This window comes from Bubalus kerabau, chromosome 7 (genome assembly GCF_029407905.1).
Source record: "Bubalus kerabau isolate K-KA32 ecotype Philippines breed swamp buffalo chromosome 7, PCC_UOA_SB_1v2, whole genome shotgun sequence".
NCBI classification, from domain to species: Eukaryota; Metazoa; Chordata; class Mammalia; order Artiodactyla; family Bovidae; genus Bubalus; species Bubalus kerabau.
In genome coordinates this window covers 10,205,493-10,220,841 of record NC_073630.1, presented here as the reverse complement: position 1 = coordinate 10,220,841, position 15,349 = coordinate 10,205,493, and the positions used below count along the sequence as shown (strand labels likewise).

The 15,349-nt window shown below is 41.7% G+C and overlaps 3 protein-coding genes across 8 annotated transcripts in view; 2 read left to right on the top strand and 1 right to left on the bottom strand.

Moving 5' to 3' along the window:
* Positions 1 to 2,646: 2,646 nt before the first annotated feature.
* Positions 2,647 to 4,620, top strand: PYURF (PIGY upstream open reading frame). Its single transcript, XM_055587606.1, has 2 exons — positions 2,647 to 2,955; positions 4,479 to 4,620. Exons 1-2 carry the CDS (start codon positions 2,753 to 2,755, stop codon positions 4,618 to 4,620), a joined length of 345 nt encoding a protein of 114 aa, XP_055443581.1. The 5' UTR covers positions 2,647 to 2,752.
* Positions 4,621 to 4,713: 93 nt separating this feature from the next.
* Positions 4,714 to 5,501, top strand: PIGY (phosphatidylinositol glycan anchor biosynthesis class Y). The gene has a single exon (XM_055587607.1). The coding sequence runs from the start codon at positions 4,714 to 4,716 to the stop codon at positions 4,927 to 4,929; it is 216 nt and encodes a 71-aa protein (XP_055443582.1). The 3' UTR covers positions 4,930 to 5,501.
* Positions 5,502 to 9,063: 3,562 nt separating this feature from the next.
* HERC5 (HECT and RLD domain containing E3 ubiquitin protein ligase 5) overlaps positions 9,064 to 15,349 on the bottom strand; it is a 46,548-nt gene continuing 40,262 nt past the window's right edge. For 5 of the 6 annotated variants that reach the window (XM_055587598.1, XM_055587601.1, XM_055587600.1 and 2 more), the window contains 4 exons: positions 15,215 to 15,285; positions 12,599 to 12,782; positions 12,417 to 12,519; positions 9,064 to 9,341 (listed from right to left, as the gene is read on the bottom strand). In XM_055587598.1, coding sequence (XP_055443573.1) covers positions 9,136 to 9,341; positions 12,417 to 12,519; positions 12,599 to 12,782; positions 15,215 to 15,285 — 564 coding nt within the window. In that variant the 3' untranslated portion in view covers positions 9,064 to 9,135. The remainder of the gene's footprint in view (positions 9,342 to 12,416; positions 12,520 to 12,598; positions 12,783 to 15,214; positions 15,286 to 15,349) is intronic. The other variant, XR_008716722.1, reaches the window with a different exon arrangement.

Sequence of the window (15,349 nt, the reverse complement as noted above, 5' to 3'; positions counted from 1 at the left end):
ACTCTAATAAGGTAAGTAGTATTATTATACTAGTTTACAGAGGCTAAGATTGAGGCAGGGAATTTCCCAAGGTCACATAGCTAATATGGTACCTGAGTCCAGATCTCATTGACAGGAATGATCATAGCCACACTAGCAGGAAAAAGCATCAATGACTTTACAATTCTATACTGTCACCTGTTTTCAGCTTTGTATACTACATGCAGAAATGAGTTAGAGAAATGAGTTAATTATCAAGGGCTATTTAGGGAAATTTTACAACTTAATAGTTACATGGTTTGGACTAATGCTTTACACACTCAGATGCTCTTTAAATACTGGATGTTGATTTGGAGTCTTCCAAATTTGAAGACATTTTCAATATTTTGCTGTCACTCTCCATTTTTCCAATACTAATGTAAATTAAACTGATCTGCTTTAAACCTTCTATGTGGATGAAAACTGAAACTAACTTATAACTGGTTCAGTTCAGCTCAGTTGCTCAGTCGTGTCCGACTCTTTGCGACCCCATGAATCGCAGCACGCCAGGCCTCCCTGCTGCTGCTAAGTCACATCAGTCGTGTCCGACTCTGTGCGACCCCTTAGATGGCAGCCCAACAGGCTCCTCTGTCCCTGGGATTCTCCAGGCAAGAATACTGGAGTGGGTTGCCATTTCCTTCTCCAATGCATGAAAGTGAAAAATTAAAGTGAAGTTGCTCAGTCATGTCCAACACTTAGCGACCCCATGGACTGTAGCCTACCAGGCTCCTCCATCCATGGGATTCTCCAGGCAAGAATACTGGAGTGGGGTGCCACTGGCCAGGCCTCCCTGTCCATCACCAACTCCCAGAGTTCACCCAAACTCATGTGCATCGAGTTGTTAGAAAACCCAGTTGATGAGAATCTATCAGCCATGTGAGATGCATTGAAGCTAATGAAGCTTGTTGTAAGCATGGGTGCCTGGCCCTACCCAACAGGGGTCAAGGTTCTGGCTAGCACAGCCAGGCCTGAGATCATTCAGTGCTGGCAGAAGTCAACCTCTGTGTCCCCATATCTCACCCTCCTATCTACAGTTCACTCCTTCCCTAGGTATCAACTAACTACACCTGAAAAATTAATTCCTACTACTGCCCTAGTAGGAAATAATGGGACGGTAACATAGGGACTTTACAATAGGCCCTCTTAAGGCTACATAGAAGGCAATGGCACCCCACTCCAGTACTCTTGCCTGGAAAATCCCATGGATGGAGGAGCCTGGTGGGCTACAGTCCATGGGGTCGCTGAGGGTCGGACACGACTGAGCGACTTCACTTTCACTTTTCACTTTCATGCATTGGAGAAGGAAATGGCAACCCACTCTAGTGTTCTTGCCTGGAGAATCCCAGGGAAGGGGGAGCCTGGTGGGCTGCTGTCCATGGGGTTGCACAGAGTCAGACACGACTGAAGCGACTTAGCAGCAGCAGCAGCAGCAAGGCTACATACCTGACAACTGCCTAGGTTGAAGTCTTTTGAGCATTAGTGAACAAAGAGTATCAAATAATGTAAAGAATTTTCAAAAATAAGAGCGAAAAAGCAAATAAAAGTTTCTTCACTTTTACATTGCTGAGAGAAGAGAAATTTGAAAATATAATCTTGTATTTGTGTCTATATATTCCTCACTCCCACCTCTACCTCTGAGGAACTCCAAGTGTGACTTGGTAAAGCCCAATGACATGAGAAAAGGTTAAATATTTACCAAAAAAGAGGGAAAAGAATGATGAGTAACGAAGAATCTCCTAGTACACTGCACTAGGAAGAATAGAGAAAAATAAAAATAATTGTAGATAACATTGAGAATTAATTTGTCCCAGGCAAAAATTAATTTTCTAAATGCTCTTTGCATGCATTTGCACATGGGGATTAAATTAGGTAAGTGAAGCATGTACAATTATTAATCTTATTATACAAATACGGAAGCAGGACTTAGGGCATTTGCTGGAGTCATACAACTAGTAAACTATGAACCCCAGAGCCCAAGAACTTATCTACTACACTATAAGAAACAGATCAAATCTGCGTCATTTTCTTGGAGACTAAGAAGCCGACATGGGGTGAAAAATCCATTGAATGGTTCACTCATTTAACTAACAGACGCAGTTACGTAGACTTCTGGAAGTTTCCAAGCTCATTTATAGAAGCAGATCAGTTGCGCTACTGTTAATCCACTGAGTTCAGGGTGAGTTCCCCAGGGTAAGAATCTGGACATCTTAGAGGTTAAAAGGACTAAGCCAATCTTTTCAGATTCTTTTTTTTTTTAATGAAAGAATTAAAAAAAAAGGTTATAGGAACCTTGGTAAAGATTTACATAAAAACAAAGTAATGTTTTTTAACATACCCAATATGACAGTGTGCTTGAAACCTCATTTTGGTGATAACCGCGTAGGTCCAAGAGTCACTGTGTGACTTTGAGGTCCGGCCACTTGCTTCTTGGCAACTCTGTGACAGGCTCCGGTGAAAACTCAAGTCACCCCCACTTAAGCATTGGTTTTCTTTCTAATTTGCAAACGCACAGGAACAGCTCCAAGAGTCTCGGGAGCCTGTCAACTACCAAGCGGTGTCGTGGGAAAAAGCTGTCGCGGCCTCGGAACCAAAGCGCTCGTCTCCACCTGTCGGGGACAGCGTTTCCAGAGCACCGGGGGGCGGGGCCAGGCCGGTGGGGGTGGATTCACCGGTGTCGATTAGAGCTGCCCGGGTGGCCGAGGACGTGCAGAAGCTCGGTCGCAGCTGCCAGACCATGCTGAGTGGAGTGTGCGCCCGGCTCGCGTCAGCGCTGCGAGGGACACGCGCGCCGCCGTCCGCGGTCGCCCTGAGGTGTCTGCACGCGTGCAGCTCGCGGCAGTCCGCGGACAAGAGCGATAGGACGGAGAAACCGCCCCGCGCCTTCGACCAGGCCTTGCTGGAGTTCCTGGTGTGTCCGCTCTCCAAGAAGCCGCTCAGGTGAGATTCGTCCGCTGCGGGTTTTCCTTCGTGGCCTCAGTCGAGGGGAGTGGGCAGATAGACCGCATGGCCGTTTACAGCCATTGAGGAGTCTTTTAGGTGACTCTGGGTAGTCTTGGCTGCCATTTTTTGGACCTGGGCCGCCAGTTCCCAAATCTTCCCTCTGCGGGGGGAAGGGAGACAGGAGACCAGAGACCGAGGCCTCTGAAGCCAACCGCCGACTCGCAGGCTTGGGTGAGGCGCATATAGATTAGTCACTCACTGGCTTCGCATTAGAATCGCCAGTTGCTGCTGCTGTGTTCAGTCGTGTCCGACTCTGCGACCCTTTGGACTGGAGCCCACCACGCTCGTCTGCCTACGGAATTTTCCAGTCAGGAAGAGCGGAGTGGGCTACCATTTCCTCCTCCAGGGGATCTTCCCCACCGAGGGCTCGAACTCGTATGTCCTGTCTCCTGCGTTGCTAGCAGATTTCCAGGCACCACCCAGGGCGGGGCGAATCGGGAGGCCTGGAGGCGGGGCCTGAGCAATTGTGTCTTTTCTTAACAGGACCGCTAGTGTTTCTCACGTAGAGCCAAGTTTATGAACTATTGGAAACCCAAGGCATTCAGATTTTTAAGCCAAGATGATGAAAAATGTAGTAGCCTCCAGATTCTTGGGAAAATGCCATGTACGATCTTAAGCATGTAAACGACGTGTGCTGCACTTTGGCTTTTAGTTCTCAACTAGTTGTGTTTTTGTTTTGTTTTTAAGGCCTTCTTAACCTTTAACCCAGAGTCTTGAGGGTAAACAGCCCTACTGTCTCAGGCTACTAAAACTGAACATTCACAACACTAGTAAACACCGAAATGTTATCAATAGGAGTCTTTGGGTGGTAGATTGCTAGTAATCTTTATTTTCATCTTTTTCACTTCTCTTTCTGAATATTTTTCATAATGAACATATTGCTCATTCAGTTTTCTTAAACCTTGAAATTACCACTTGATCTGCTTTTTGGCTAATTTTGTAAATAGCACATTCGCAGACGTAACATTCTGAAGTTTCCTCATTTTTGCCCTCTCTTTCTCAGACTTGTGTATTTTGATTTTTCAGTGGTTTCCTTTTTAATGGGTCAATAAGGCTGCTCTGTTAAGCATGTAAAAGGAAGAAGTTGAAATTTCCTCTAGTGTCTGTTCCAGTAGTAGATTAATGGGGATTGTTTGGGGTTGAAAAGAGTAATGAAGGACTATTTGGATGAAAAGGGCGAGATCTTTTCTGACTGGTATTTAAAAAAATTAAGGCATAGCTTGAGGATAAAGTGAAAAAAAAAATGAGAGAAACTGACTAAAATGGAAACAAGAGGTTTATTTTCTAAGAGAAATAGTTCAATTGGCTATTACTGCTTTTAAAATGAAAAGCAGTCTAATTCTGCTTTTCTTGGATTAACTCCATGTTTAGAATTGGATAAATGTTACTGTTTATTGAACATCAAGCTCTTCCAAGCATTTTGTTTCCCATGATTCATTTTGGTTTTCTTTCCCCCTCAGATATGAAGCATCGACAAATGAATTGATTAATGAAGAGTTAGGAATAGCCTATCCAATTATTGATGGGATTCCTAATATGATACCACAGGCAGCTAGGATGACACATCAAAATAAGAAGCAAGAAGAAGTGGAGCAGCATTAGATCATACTTAAAAACAACACACACAACTAAATATTCTAAATACCACCTACTTTTTAAAAAGTCAGAGTGGCGGGTATTAAGTGGAAGAGAAGAATGTTTCTGTCTCTTCCTACGCTGACTGTCCTGATTCCACTGGTATCTTTAGCAGGACTTTTTTACTCAGCCTCTGTGGAAGAAGACTTCCCTCAAGGCTGCACTCGCACCACCAGTCTGTGCTTTTACAGTCTGCTCTTGCCGATTACCATACCTGTTTATGTGTTCTTCCACCTTTGGACTTGGATGGGTATTAAACTCTTCAGGCATAATTAACGCAGCCAGAGCCAAGATGGTATATCCTAAAGATACGCTTGAGTGCCTGTCTCTGAAGGCTCGTCTACATGGGAATACTGGAAACCCGTTTAATTTGCAGGAAAGATGCTTTGCCTAGCTTTCTGTCAGGGGTCTAGGTCTATGAGAGGCTTAAGCTGCAGAGGTGTCTTTATTGTACTTTGGTTCTGCCCTTGTTTTTTGAAGGTTCTCATTTATACCTGGAGTATCAAAAGGAACAATACAAAGTGTCTTGTTGGAAATTAACAGCCCCAACCATCACTTGATGGCTTATCCCATTCATAATTAAAAATTACTATTTTGAAATTTTATGTTTATTTTAGATTCAACAGCTTTGGTAATGTCACATGTTAACAATGACTAAAATAATTCCGAAGGAGCTATGTTGGAGTAGTTGTAGAGAAATGCATTTGAACTAATGTGATATAAAACTATAATAAAATGGAAATTTCATGGACTTGCCAAAATTCTGAGTTTTTAAAATCACCATTTCTTTGGCATCAAATGCTTACATTAATTTTAATAAAATAATAAATAAAAAGATATTGACACTTGCCATAAAGCAATTTGCAGTTTTGTGTTTTTTCCCCCTCCTTTGGTCACAAGAGTATGATTCTAAGAAAGGGGAAATGTAAAATATTCTGAATTTCAAACTATAGGCTATGTTTAGAGAGACACTTAACTAACCCAAAGTAGAAAAATTTCCCAGGAAAATATGTGCTTCTGGGGGTAGAGATGGGGTTGAAAGACTTGAAAATAGCTGATTATGTCCTAGAGTTTAATGTTATGCCTCACATTTCAGTTCCTTTTCCTGCCATGGACCTATTTAGCGATACTAAGAACATGAGCATTTGACATTTTAATAGTTCCTGACTTTCCAGAACTTTAAACAAGGCTGATTAGTAACTATTTCAGAGATGCAACATGTTTCAGTAGTTACCCCAAAGAAACCTAAGAACTGAATATACTTTAATTGATTCTAAATAGACTCTTAAAGCAGTTTAACAGAAACTTTAGATAGTGATTCTTCTCCTTCAAAAGAAAATTAAAATGAGTTTACATGTGTTTTCTGTTGCATAACTTCAACGTATATACTCTAGTACTCTTGTTTTAAAAATTACTCTTCTGGCAATGTACAAATAACGCAGAAACTGAATGAGGGACCCATCCCTTCTGGAAGTGGTTTTACTCTTAATTTGCTCTAAATTTCACTGTGGTCAATGTAAATGAAACAATTCTGAGAAAACAAGCACTGTATTCTAAACAGTCAATTTTAGCTTTTTCAAACTAAGCATTTTACCGTATTAGAGGGAACTGAGTAGCAAAGCCCTGGGGGACTACAGTATGAACGCCATCCTTTCACTAGTATTTATTTAGCAGTCATTTGTGTAGTACAAACTATACACTAGGTACAATTCTAAACATATTACACATATAAAATCTCATAATCTAAGGGGTAGGTGGGTAATATAACAATTTTAGATGAGGAAACAAAAGCACACAGGTTAAGTGGTTTACCCAGAGTAATGGACAATAACAAGTTGAAACCACTCGGGAATGCAGTTTTGGTCTGTCTTCTGAATCACTGTAATAGTACTGCTTTATTTTGTGCAAACTCATCCTTTCTATTTTCAGGAAAAATAGAATGAGATATCAAAATGCTTGGACTCTAATTCTTAGTCAAGCCTGATGACCTTTCTTTTCTCCTAAGTATATTGTTGCACTGTAAACCCATCATGGAAATACTGCCTGATTCTTTCACTAATTGGAACTCTTCCCCACTCATTCCCACCCACAGCCCCAATAATGAGCTGACTTCACAATGGCAGGACTTCTTGCCTCCTCAGAGCCTCTTAGCAAGACTATGTTCCCTGCTGTCCTCACTGCATCACTGACAGGGATCATCTTTAAGACCTATGAATAAGCTCCTTGCCACCAACTTTGTAAGTGGGGATTTTCCACCCTGAGGGAACAAGAAAGGACTTGTCGTGACCTACTTTACCTTTTCATTTTCTTCCATTCCTGCAGAGTGGGCTTTTAAGGAAGCCTCTCTGAACTTCAGATCCTGCCCATCTGTGACATGGAAATGATACCAACTTTCAGGCCTGGTAGAGTTTTAAATGAGGCAGGAAATACAAAATTACCTGTTACAGCCACAAGCCATAGTAGATTCTCACTACTATGTGTACTTATGGAGGGAAAGTCCTATTCCCTTTTCTAAGTTTTGCCCAGCTTACTGAAATTCTCCATTTATAAGTGGCTGCTGTTTTCCGCACAAGCCACTAGGTGGCACTCTCAGCCAACTCACTGGCAGGTAAGCTCTCAGGACACTGCAAGGCTAGTTGGGACATTGAGCTAGATAGCCATATCCCACATGCTTAATTCACTCTCATGGCATGTACTGGACAGCCATGATAGCTATAGTGAATCCTGACAAATGGAATAACCCATGCAGAGAGGGAAGGAGAACTGAAGACAGGAGGTGAGGAAGCAGCAGGGGTAGAGGTGGGATGAGACAAGGGTTCCAAGCAGAAGAAAACCATACAAACATAGGACTGTGGCCTGTTGAGGAAACAGAGCTAGTCACAAGTGACTAGAACATGGTACACTGCATATGCAAGGCTGTGGTGGACCAGGAGGCACATCAGGTTGGATTTTCAAACTAGAATAACCGTGTTAATGAACATTATTGCTTGATTTTAAAATTGTTTTGCTGTATGCAGCTGATAAACACTTCCTAGAAAAAGAAAAAAGAACATGGAAATTTGCAGGGGTTTTGTGTGTTATGGACTCCTAAAGTGGCAAGTGCTCACATTTGCACTAATACAGTAGCCACCAGTCACATGTAGACACTGAACACTTGAAATGACTAAGGAATTTTAAATCTCAGTTAAATAGCTACAAATTACTGGACAGCATAGCTCAACACTGTTTTTCCCATTACTACCAATGAAAGTTTTCTCTCTTCAAAATTCAACAACTAAACCTTATCTACAGCAGGGAGTCCATCTTCAACAGTACAAATCTACTGAAGTTTCTGCATGTGTGCTAAGTGGTTTCAGCCGTGTCTCTTTGCAACCCTATGGACTGTAGCCGGCCAGGCTCCTTCATCCATAGAATTCTCCAGGCAAGAATACTGGAGTGGGCTGCCATGCCCTCTCTAGGGCATCTTCCCGACCCAGGGATCAAACACGTGTCTCCATAGTCTTCTGCACTGGCAGGCAGGTTCTTTACCACTAGCGCCACCTGGGAAGCCCATCTAGATCTCTAGCCTTACAGAAAGTTCTACTGGACAGTGTTGGTCTAGATACAGGGAGACCAGCTGAGAGAGGACTGCAGTGATGGGACAGGAGATGGTAAGAGCCTGAACTAAAGCACTGGCAGTGGGCTTAGGGGAAGATGAAGAACAAGAATTGTCAAAACCTGGTATTTCTTAAATGTGGGGGTGAGTAAGAGGGAGGAAGGGAAGATGGTTGAAGGAGGTGTTAGTGGTACCATTTTAAGCTGCTGAATACAGGAAAGATGATCATATTCTTAAACATGTTGAGATGAAGGAGCTGAGAAGTATGCAGGCAAACACAGGCCATGTAGGAAAAATGGCTGTGGTGCTGTATTGTCAGTTCCTGTCGGACAGAGAGAGATCTGGGTATCATCAGCATGGACATAGTAACTATGCCACAGCAACAAGAAGGAATATGTGTAGAATGAGAAAAGATGACTAAACGAGCACTCAAGGTCAGGAAGTGTAAGAGAAGCATGCAAAAGAAATGGGAAAGCAGCCACGAAAAAGAAAGCCTAGCAGTTCATTAAGAGTTTTGAGGAGAAAGGAGTCAATAGTTTCAAATGCGATAAATATATTTAAGATAGAAATGTGCAAGTTTCCATTGAAATTTGCAAAAAGAAAGTCATCTAGGTAACTAGAGCAGTTTAAGAGGGAGAAGAATCACTTAAGCCCTGGACAAACTACCCAGACATGAGAAAAAACCCTGCTGTCTCAATGCATTGTTTCTCAATGCACTTGTTTTAACAGCCTAATCTATATCGTTGCCAATACATTTTACAAGCAAAAATAGGAATTCTAAAAAAGCAAGTAAACACAGTGAAGAGTCAGCAAGATTTTTATGTTAATTTTAAGTTAATTTTATTTCTGAAAGTATTTCCCAAAAGGGGTAAAGAGTATGAGGTAGGTCAGCCAAATCCTCTCTTGTTGTTGATGGCTGCTTGGAGTGCTTCTTCTACTCTTTCCATTGTAGAATATTTAGGGAGGTAGAGGACACTGAAACATGTCTGTGCTCTTATGGGATCTTTTTCATTCAGATTTTCAGGACAGTGAAATGTTATTTTCATATTCTTTAAACCTTTTACTTGAATTCTGTCGGTTCCTGTAAGAAACACTAAAAAAAAGAAGAAAAATCAGTGCTATCTAATTCACAGAAACCAAAATTTATATAGAGAAAATGTGTTTATTCAAAGACGCTAATTGAGGGCCCATGTGCTTTGGACTGCATTGGGGGCCACTGTTAGGACAAAGTCTGACACAGTCACTGCCCTCAAGCAGCTTATAGTCTGGTTGGGAATATTAAATTATTGGGCAGGAAAAGACAAAGAGAGAAAAATAAAAAGGGTGTAAGACAGCGCATGGAATTAGTCCCTCATGACTGTAAATGCTGTGGCACAGCAGGGAGAGATTTAGGCTGGGATAACCAGGAGGCCTTAGAGTTCAAAGACTGGAAAGGCAGGCTGGGTTTCTGGAGAAGTCCGAATACCTTTCAACATCCATGTTATCCAAAGAAAAAAGAAGATAAATGTTTCTCAAAAATAAGTAAGTATACCTGTGGTGGATTCATTTTGATATTTGGCAACACTAATACAATTCTGTAAAGTTTAAAAATAAAATTTAAAAAAAAGTAAGTAAATTGAGTAAGGAAATGAGAGAGGCAATCATTAAGTCTCAGGAAAAGCACTCAGTTCAGTTCAGTCGTTCAGTCATGTCCGACTCGTTGTGACCCCATAGACTGCAGTACACCAGGCTTCCCTGTCCATCACCAACTCCCAGAGCTTACTCAAACTCATGTCCATAGAGTCAGTGATGCCATCCAACCATCTCATCTTCTGTCGTCCCCTTCTCCAGTCTTCAGTCTTTCCCAGCATCAGGGTCTTTTCAAATCAATTAGTTTTTCCCATCAGGTGGCCAATGTATTGGAGGTTCAGCTGCAGTATTAGTCCTTCCAATGAATATTCAACACTGATTTCCTTTAGGATGGGCTGGTTGGATCTCCTTGCAGTCCAAGGGACTCTCAAAAATCTTCTCGAACACCCCAGTTCAAAAGCATCAATTCTTTGGCGCTCAGCTCTCTTTATAGTCTAACTCTCATATCCATACATGACTACTGGAAAAACCATAGCCTTGACTAGATGGACCTTTGTTGGCAAAGTAATGTCTCTGCTTTTTAATACGCTGTCTAGGTTGGTCGTAACTCTCCTTCCAAGGAGTAAGCGTCTTTTAATTTCATGGCTGCAATCACCATCTACAGTGATTTTGGAACCCAGAAAAATAAAGTCTGACACTGTTTCCACTGTTTCCCCATCTATTTCCCATGAAGTGATGGGACCGGATGCCATGATCTTCATTTTCTGAATGTTGAGTTTTAAGCCAACTTTTTCACTCTCTTTCACTTTGACCAAGAGGCTCTTTAGTTCTTCAATTTCTGCCATAAGGGTGGTGTCATCTGCATATCTGAGAGTATTGATATTTCTCCCAGCAATCTTGATTCCAGCTTGTGCTTCTTCCAGCCCACCTTTTCTCATGATGTACTCCGCATATAAGTTAAATAAGCAGGGTGACAAGATACAGCCTTGATGTACTCCTTTTCCTATGTGGAACCAGTCTGTTGCCATGTCCAGTTCTAAGAGTTGCTTCCTGACCTGCATACAGCTTTCTCAAGAGGCAGGTCAGGTGGTCTGTTATTCCCATCTCTTTCAGAATTTTCCAGAGTTTATTGTGATCCACATAGTAATTAAATGGCAAATGACTATGCTATTGACTTTGGCATAGTCAATAAAGCAGAAATAGATGTTTTTCTGGAACTCTCTTGCTTTTGCCATGATCCAGCGGATGTTGGCAATTTGATCTCTGGTTCCTCTGCCTTTTCTAAAACCAGATTGAACATCTGTAAGTTCATGGTTCACATTTTGCTGAAGCCTGGCTTGGAGAATTTTGAGCATTACTAGCATGTGAGATGAGTGCAATTGTGCGGTAGTTTGAGCATTCTTTGGCATGCCTTTCTTTGGGATTAGAATGAAAATAGTCCTTTTCTAGTCCTGTGGCCACTGCTGAGTTTTCCAGATTTGCTGGCATACTGAGTGCAGCACTTTCACAGCATCATCTTCCAGGATTTGAAACAGCTCAACTGGAATTCTATCACCTCCACTAGCTTTATTCGTAGTGACGCTTCCTAAGGCCCACTTGACTTCACATTCCAGGTTGTCTGACTCCAGGTGAGTGATCACACCATCGTGATTATCTGGGTTGTGAAGATCTTTTCTGTACAGTTCTTCTGTGTATTCTTCCCACCACTTCTTAATGTCTTCTGCTTCTGTTAGGTCCATACCATTTCTGTCCTTTATTGAGCCCGTCTTTGCATGAAATGTTCCCTTGGTATCTTTAATTTTCTTGAAGTGATCTCTAGTCTTTCCCATTCTATTGTTTTCCTCTATTTCTGTGCATTGATCACTTAGGAAGGCTTTTTATCTTTCCTTGTATTCTTTGGAACTCTGCATTCAAATGGGTATATCTTTCCTTTTATCCTTTGCCATTCACGTCTCTTCACAGCTATTTGCAAGGCCTCCTCAGACAACCGTTCTGCCTTTTTGCATTTCTGTTTCTTGGGGATGGTCTTGATCACTGCCTCCTATACAATGTCATGAACCTCCGTCCATAGTTCTTCAGGCCCTCTATCAGATCTAATCCCTTGAATCTATTTGGTCACTTCCATTATATAATCATAACGGATTTGATTTAGGTCATACCTAAATGGTCTAGTGGTTTTCCCTACCTTCTTCAATTTAAGTCTGAATTTGCCAATAAGGAGTTCATGATCTGAAAAGCAGTGCGTAGGCATAAAACAGATCGAAGTCTGAAGGTTGAGTTAAAACCATGGAGACAAGTGATAGTGTACAGCTTGGCTCATCCCATGGGGCCTGGGTAACTGAATGATGATACAACTACAGGAGTCTCAATATTTAGCTCAAAGAAGCCAAATTTACAACAGGCAGAATTGAAAATGACTGGAAAAAAATACATATTACCATTTTTTTTTTTTATATTGGGACAACCTGGAATAAAGAACATTCCACTGGACTATGAGTGACTCTGACTTCACAGGCAAGTGATGCCTGTGAAGAACAAGATTTCCTTATCCCACAAAAAGGACACAAGAGTATAGACTTCCTCCTGATGTAACACTCACCAAGGAATTTTTTCTTTTCCTCCAAAGTCAATTTGTGTAAAGCTTTCCAAAACATCACTATGGTGGGATGTGAACTGTCGTATCCATGTTCATAATGTGCATTCTATAGAAAAATGCAAAAAAAAAAATATTCAAGAAACAAATACAATTTTAATTTAAACCACTCGGCCTTTATGATGTACCTTTTCAAATGTTTCCCAGTCGTAATCTGTATTTCCGATAATCACATCCTTGAGTTGTTCAGGATGGAAAAATTCAATAATCTCCTTGTCACACACTTTGTAAAATCCTCTTTGAAACTCCTCATAAACTGCCTTTACAGAGATGTTGAAGATGTAATTGACATACTTAGAAACATAGTCTCTCCTTTAATGAAACAAAGAATGATTTCAGATTACAGCAATACTCCAAACAAAACCGAGGGAGGAGTGAAAAGAATGATATAAATAGAGGAAGAGATGGTGACCTTGGGATCTGCCTGGTGACTGCGGCAGCACCTTCTCCAAATAAGGGGAAGACGGTCGCGGGCACCATCTCCACACAACTGCTGGTGTGCAGGGCCCTTATTCTCAAAGAAGGATCCACAGTGCCACAAGGGGTTTAAGATCCACAGTGTACTATTATTCAGACTTCCCTGGTGGCTCAGACGGTAAAGCGTCTGTCTACAATGCAGGAGACCTGGGTTTGATCCCTGGGTTGGGAAGATCCCCTGGAGAAGGAAATGGCAATCCACTCCAGGACTATTGCCTGGAAAATCCCATGTAGAGAGGAGCCTGGTAGGCTACAGTCCATGGGGTCACAAAGAGTCAGACACGACTGAGCGACTTCACTCTCTTCACTCTCTAGTGTACTATTATTGGATAAAGCACAAGAGCTTTGGAAGCCCGGCAGGGCAGTGCCCCTTCAGAGAGACTCCAGGCTGGCCTGGTTTGGAACTTTCCTCTTGGAGAAGCGCTGCTGTGATGGTTGGGGCGCCCAGATAATAGTTCCTGTCACCTCAAAGGCTGCGATAAGAAGCAGAGAGCATGATGCCTTCTACCTGGGTACTGTGAATTTTGCTGACACAAACGAAGTCCTCTATCTGGTGTTGAATAGACCCTAGGAACTTTACTTCTTTCCTGCATTAACCCTTGTGAGCGGCTGTCAACCTCCAGGAGTGGGAGGGAGGGGACTGTCTAGAAATTTGAGGCCAAAATTAATTAGATGGCCTTCATTTGGTCTTACTAAAAGGATTCTAATAAAATATTTTAAAGCAAAATAATACTACTAATAAAGAGCTAGTTTTTGGTCACTGTTTAGTCACTAAATCGCGTTTCTTTGTGACCTTATGGACTGTAGCATGCCAGGCCTCCCTGTCCTTCAATATCTCCCAGAGTTTGCTCAAATTCATGTCCACTGATTTGGTGATGCTATATAACCATCTCATCCTCTGTGGCCCCCAACCCCTTTCTCCTTTTGCCTCCAATCTTCCCCAGCATCAAGAGAGCTAGAATACCTAAAATTGGGTGCTTACCATGTACAATCAACTGTTAGAGTTGTGGCTTTTTTTTATATAGATTATCTAATTTAATCTTCATAAAACCATGAGGCAGGTTCTTATGCATTTTGGTAAAAAGGAAACTGAGACACAGTGCAAGTATGAGATTGCTCACAGTCACATGGCTCAGAGAACTGACAGACCAGAAGAGAAAAAAATTTGTTCCTGCTGTCTCTGGGGAATGGGCTTGGGAGAGGAGAAACTTCCTATTTTATACTCTTGTATTGTCTGAACTGGTCAGAGTGAGTATTTGTGGTTAAATACAAAAAGGACATTTGTATGTCTAGCTGAAGCAGCTTGTAGCAAAGGTTCCCAGGGATAAACTAGAAAAAGCCAGGTAACAAATACAAAAGCTCCAGACTTTCAAATCAAAGCCAATATTCAAACAGGCTTCCGGACCAAGAGAGCATGGAGGCTCCCTGGGGTGAGCCCAGCACTTCACTTGAAGTTGCTGCCTCTGGGCACACCTGCCAATTCTTTCAGGGGAAGGGGCCAGGCAATCAATAATTCTATGGACAAAATTGAGGTATACTGATTAAATATACCACAGAGCTAGAAATGTTCCATTTCTTGATCTGCATACTTATAACTTTGAACTTTTCTATATGTTATAATTCAAAATTTTTTTAAATAAACATTTTAAGAAAAACATTGGGCTTTAGGCCAGAATGCTCACTAGATATTTCTTTGCCACTCTGACCAACCATCAGGGGAATATTCTATGATCCCAAACTCTACGGCTTTAAATGGCATCCCATAAGGTAATGGGAGGTCAAGATACCACAGTAAGATCTAATAATATTAACAAAACTAAGTGCCTGCTATGGACTGGGCACCACTGTGAACTAGGTACTGGACAAACAACAGTGAGCAAAAGAGACCATGCTCTTGGCATCACACAGCTCCTAAGAGCTGGGGGAAACACTCAAGTAAAAATAAAGGCAGATAATGTATGACATGGAAAGAAAAAGTAAAGCCGGGTAAGGGGATAAAGAGAGGTCTTTATCCCCTAGACAGGAAGATAAGAGAAGGCCTCTGCAAGATAGCCATTTCCATCCCTGCCGGCAGCAAACTTGGAGACACACACATGCACACAACATGCACTGATCCTCGCCTTACTGGAAAATGGTTAAGAAAGGAAAATTATAATGACAAGGAATTTTAAGAGCCCAGTGAAATACACACTGTGCAAAAAACCGGACACGATTAAACGAGTAACACTTTCTCTTTTCAGATGAAACAATTATTTCTTTATACTTACTTGTTAGTCTGGTCAACAATTACGTGACTTCCATCAGGAATTAAGTCTACATCATTTTTGTCCCAATGCACCTGTAACCCACAAATGAACTCAGTAATCTCCAAGAGAATCCCCAACAATCTACTGTCAACAAAA

Coding starts and splice junctions, on each gene's coding strand:
- PIGY (XM_055587607.1), top strand. CDS start 4,714: ATGTTTCTGTCTCTTCCTACGCTGACTGTCCTGATTCCACTGGTATCT.
- PYURF (XM_055587606.1), top strand. CDS start 2,753: ATGCTGAGTGGAGTGTGCGCCCGGCTCGCGTCAGCGCTGCGAGGGACA. Junction 2,956..4,478: donor CTCTCCAAGAAGCCGCTCAG/GTGAGATTCGTC, acceptor TTTCCCCCTCAG/ATATGAAGCATCGACAAATG.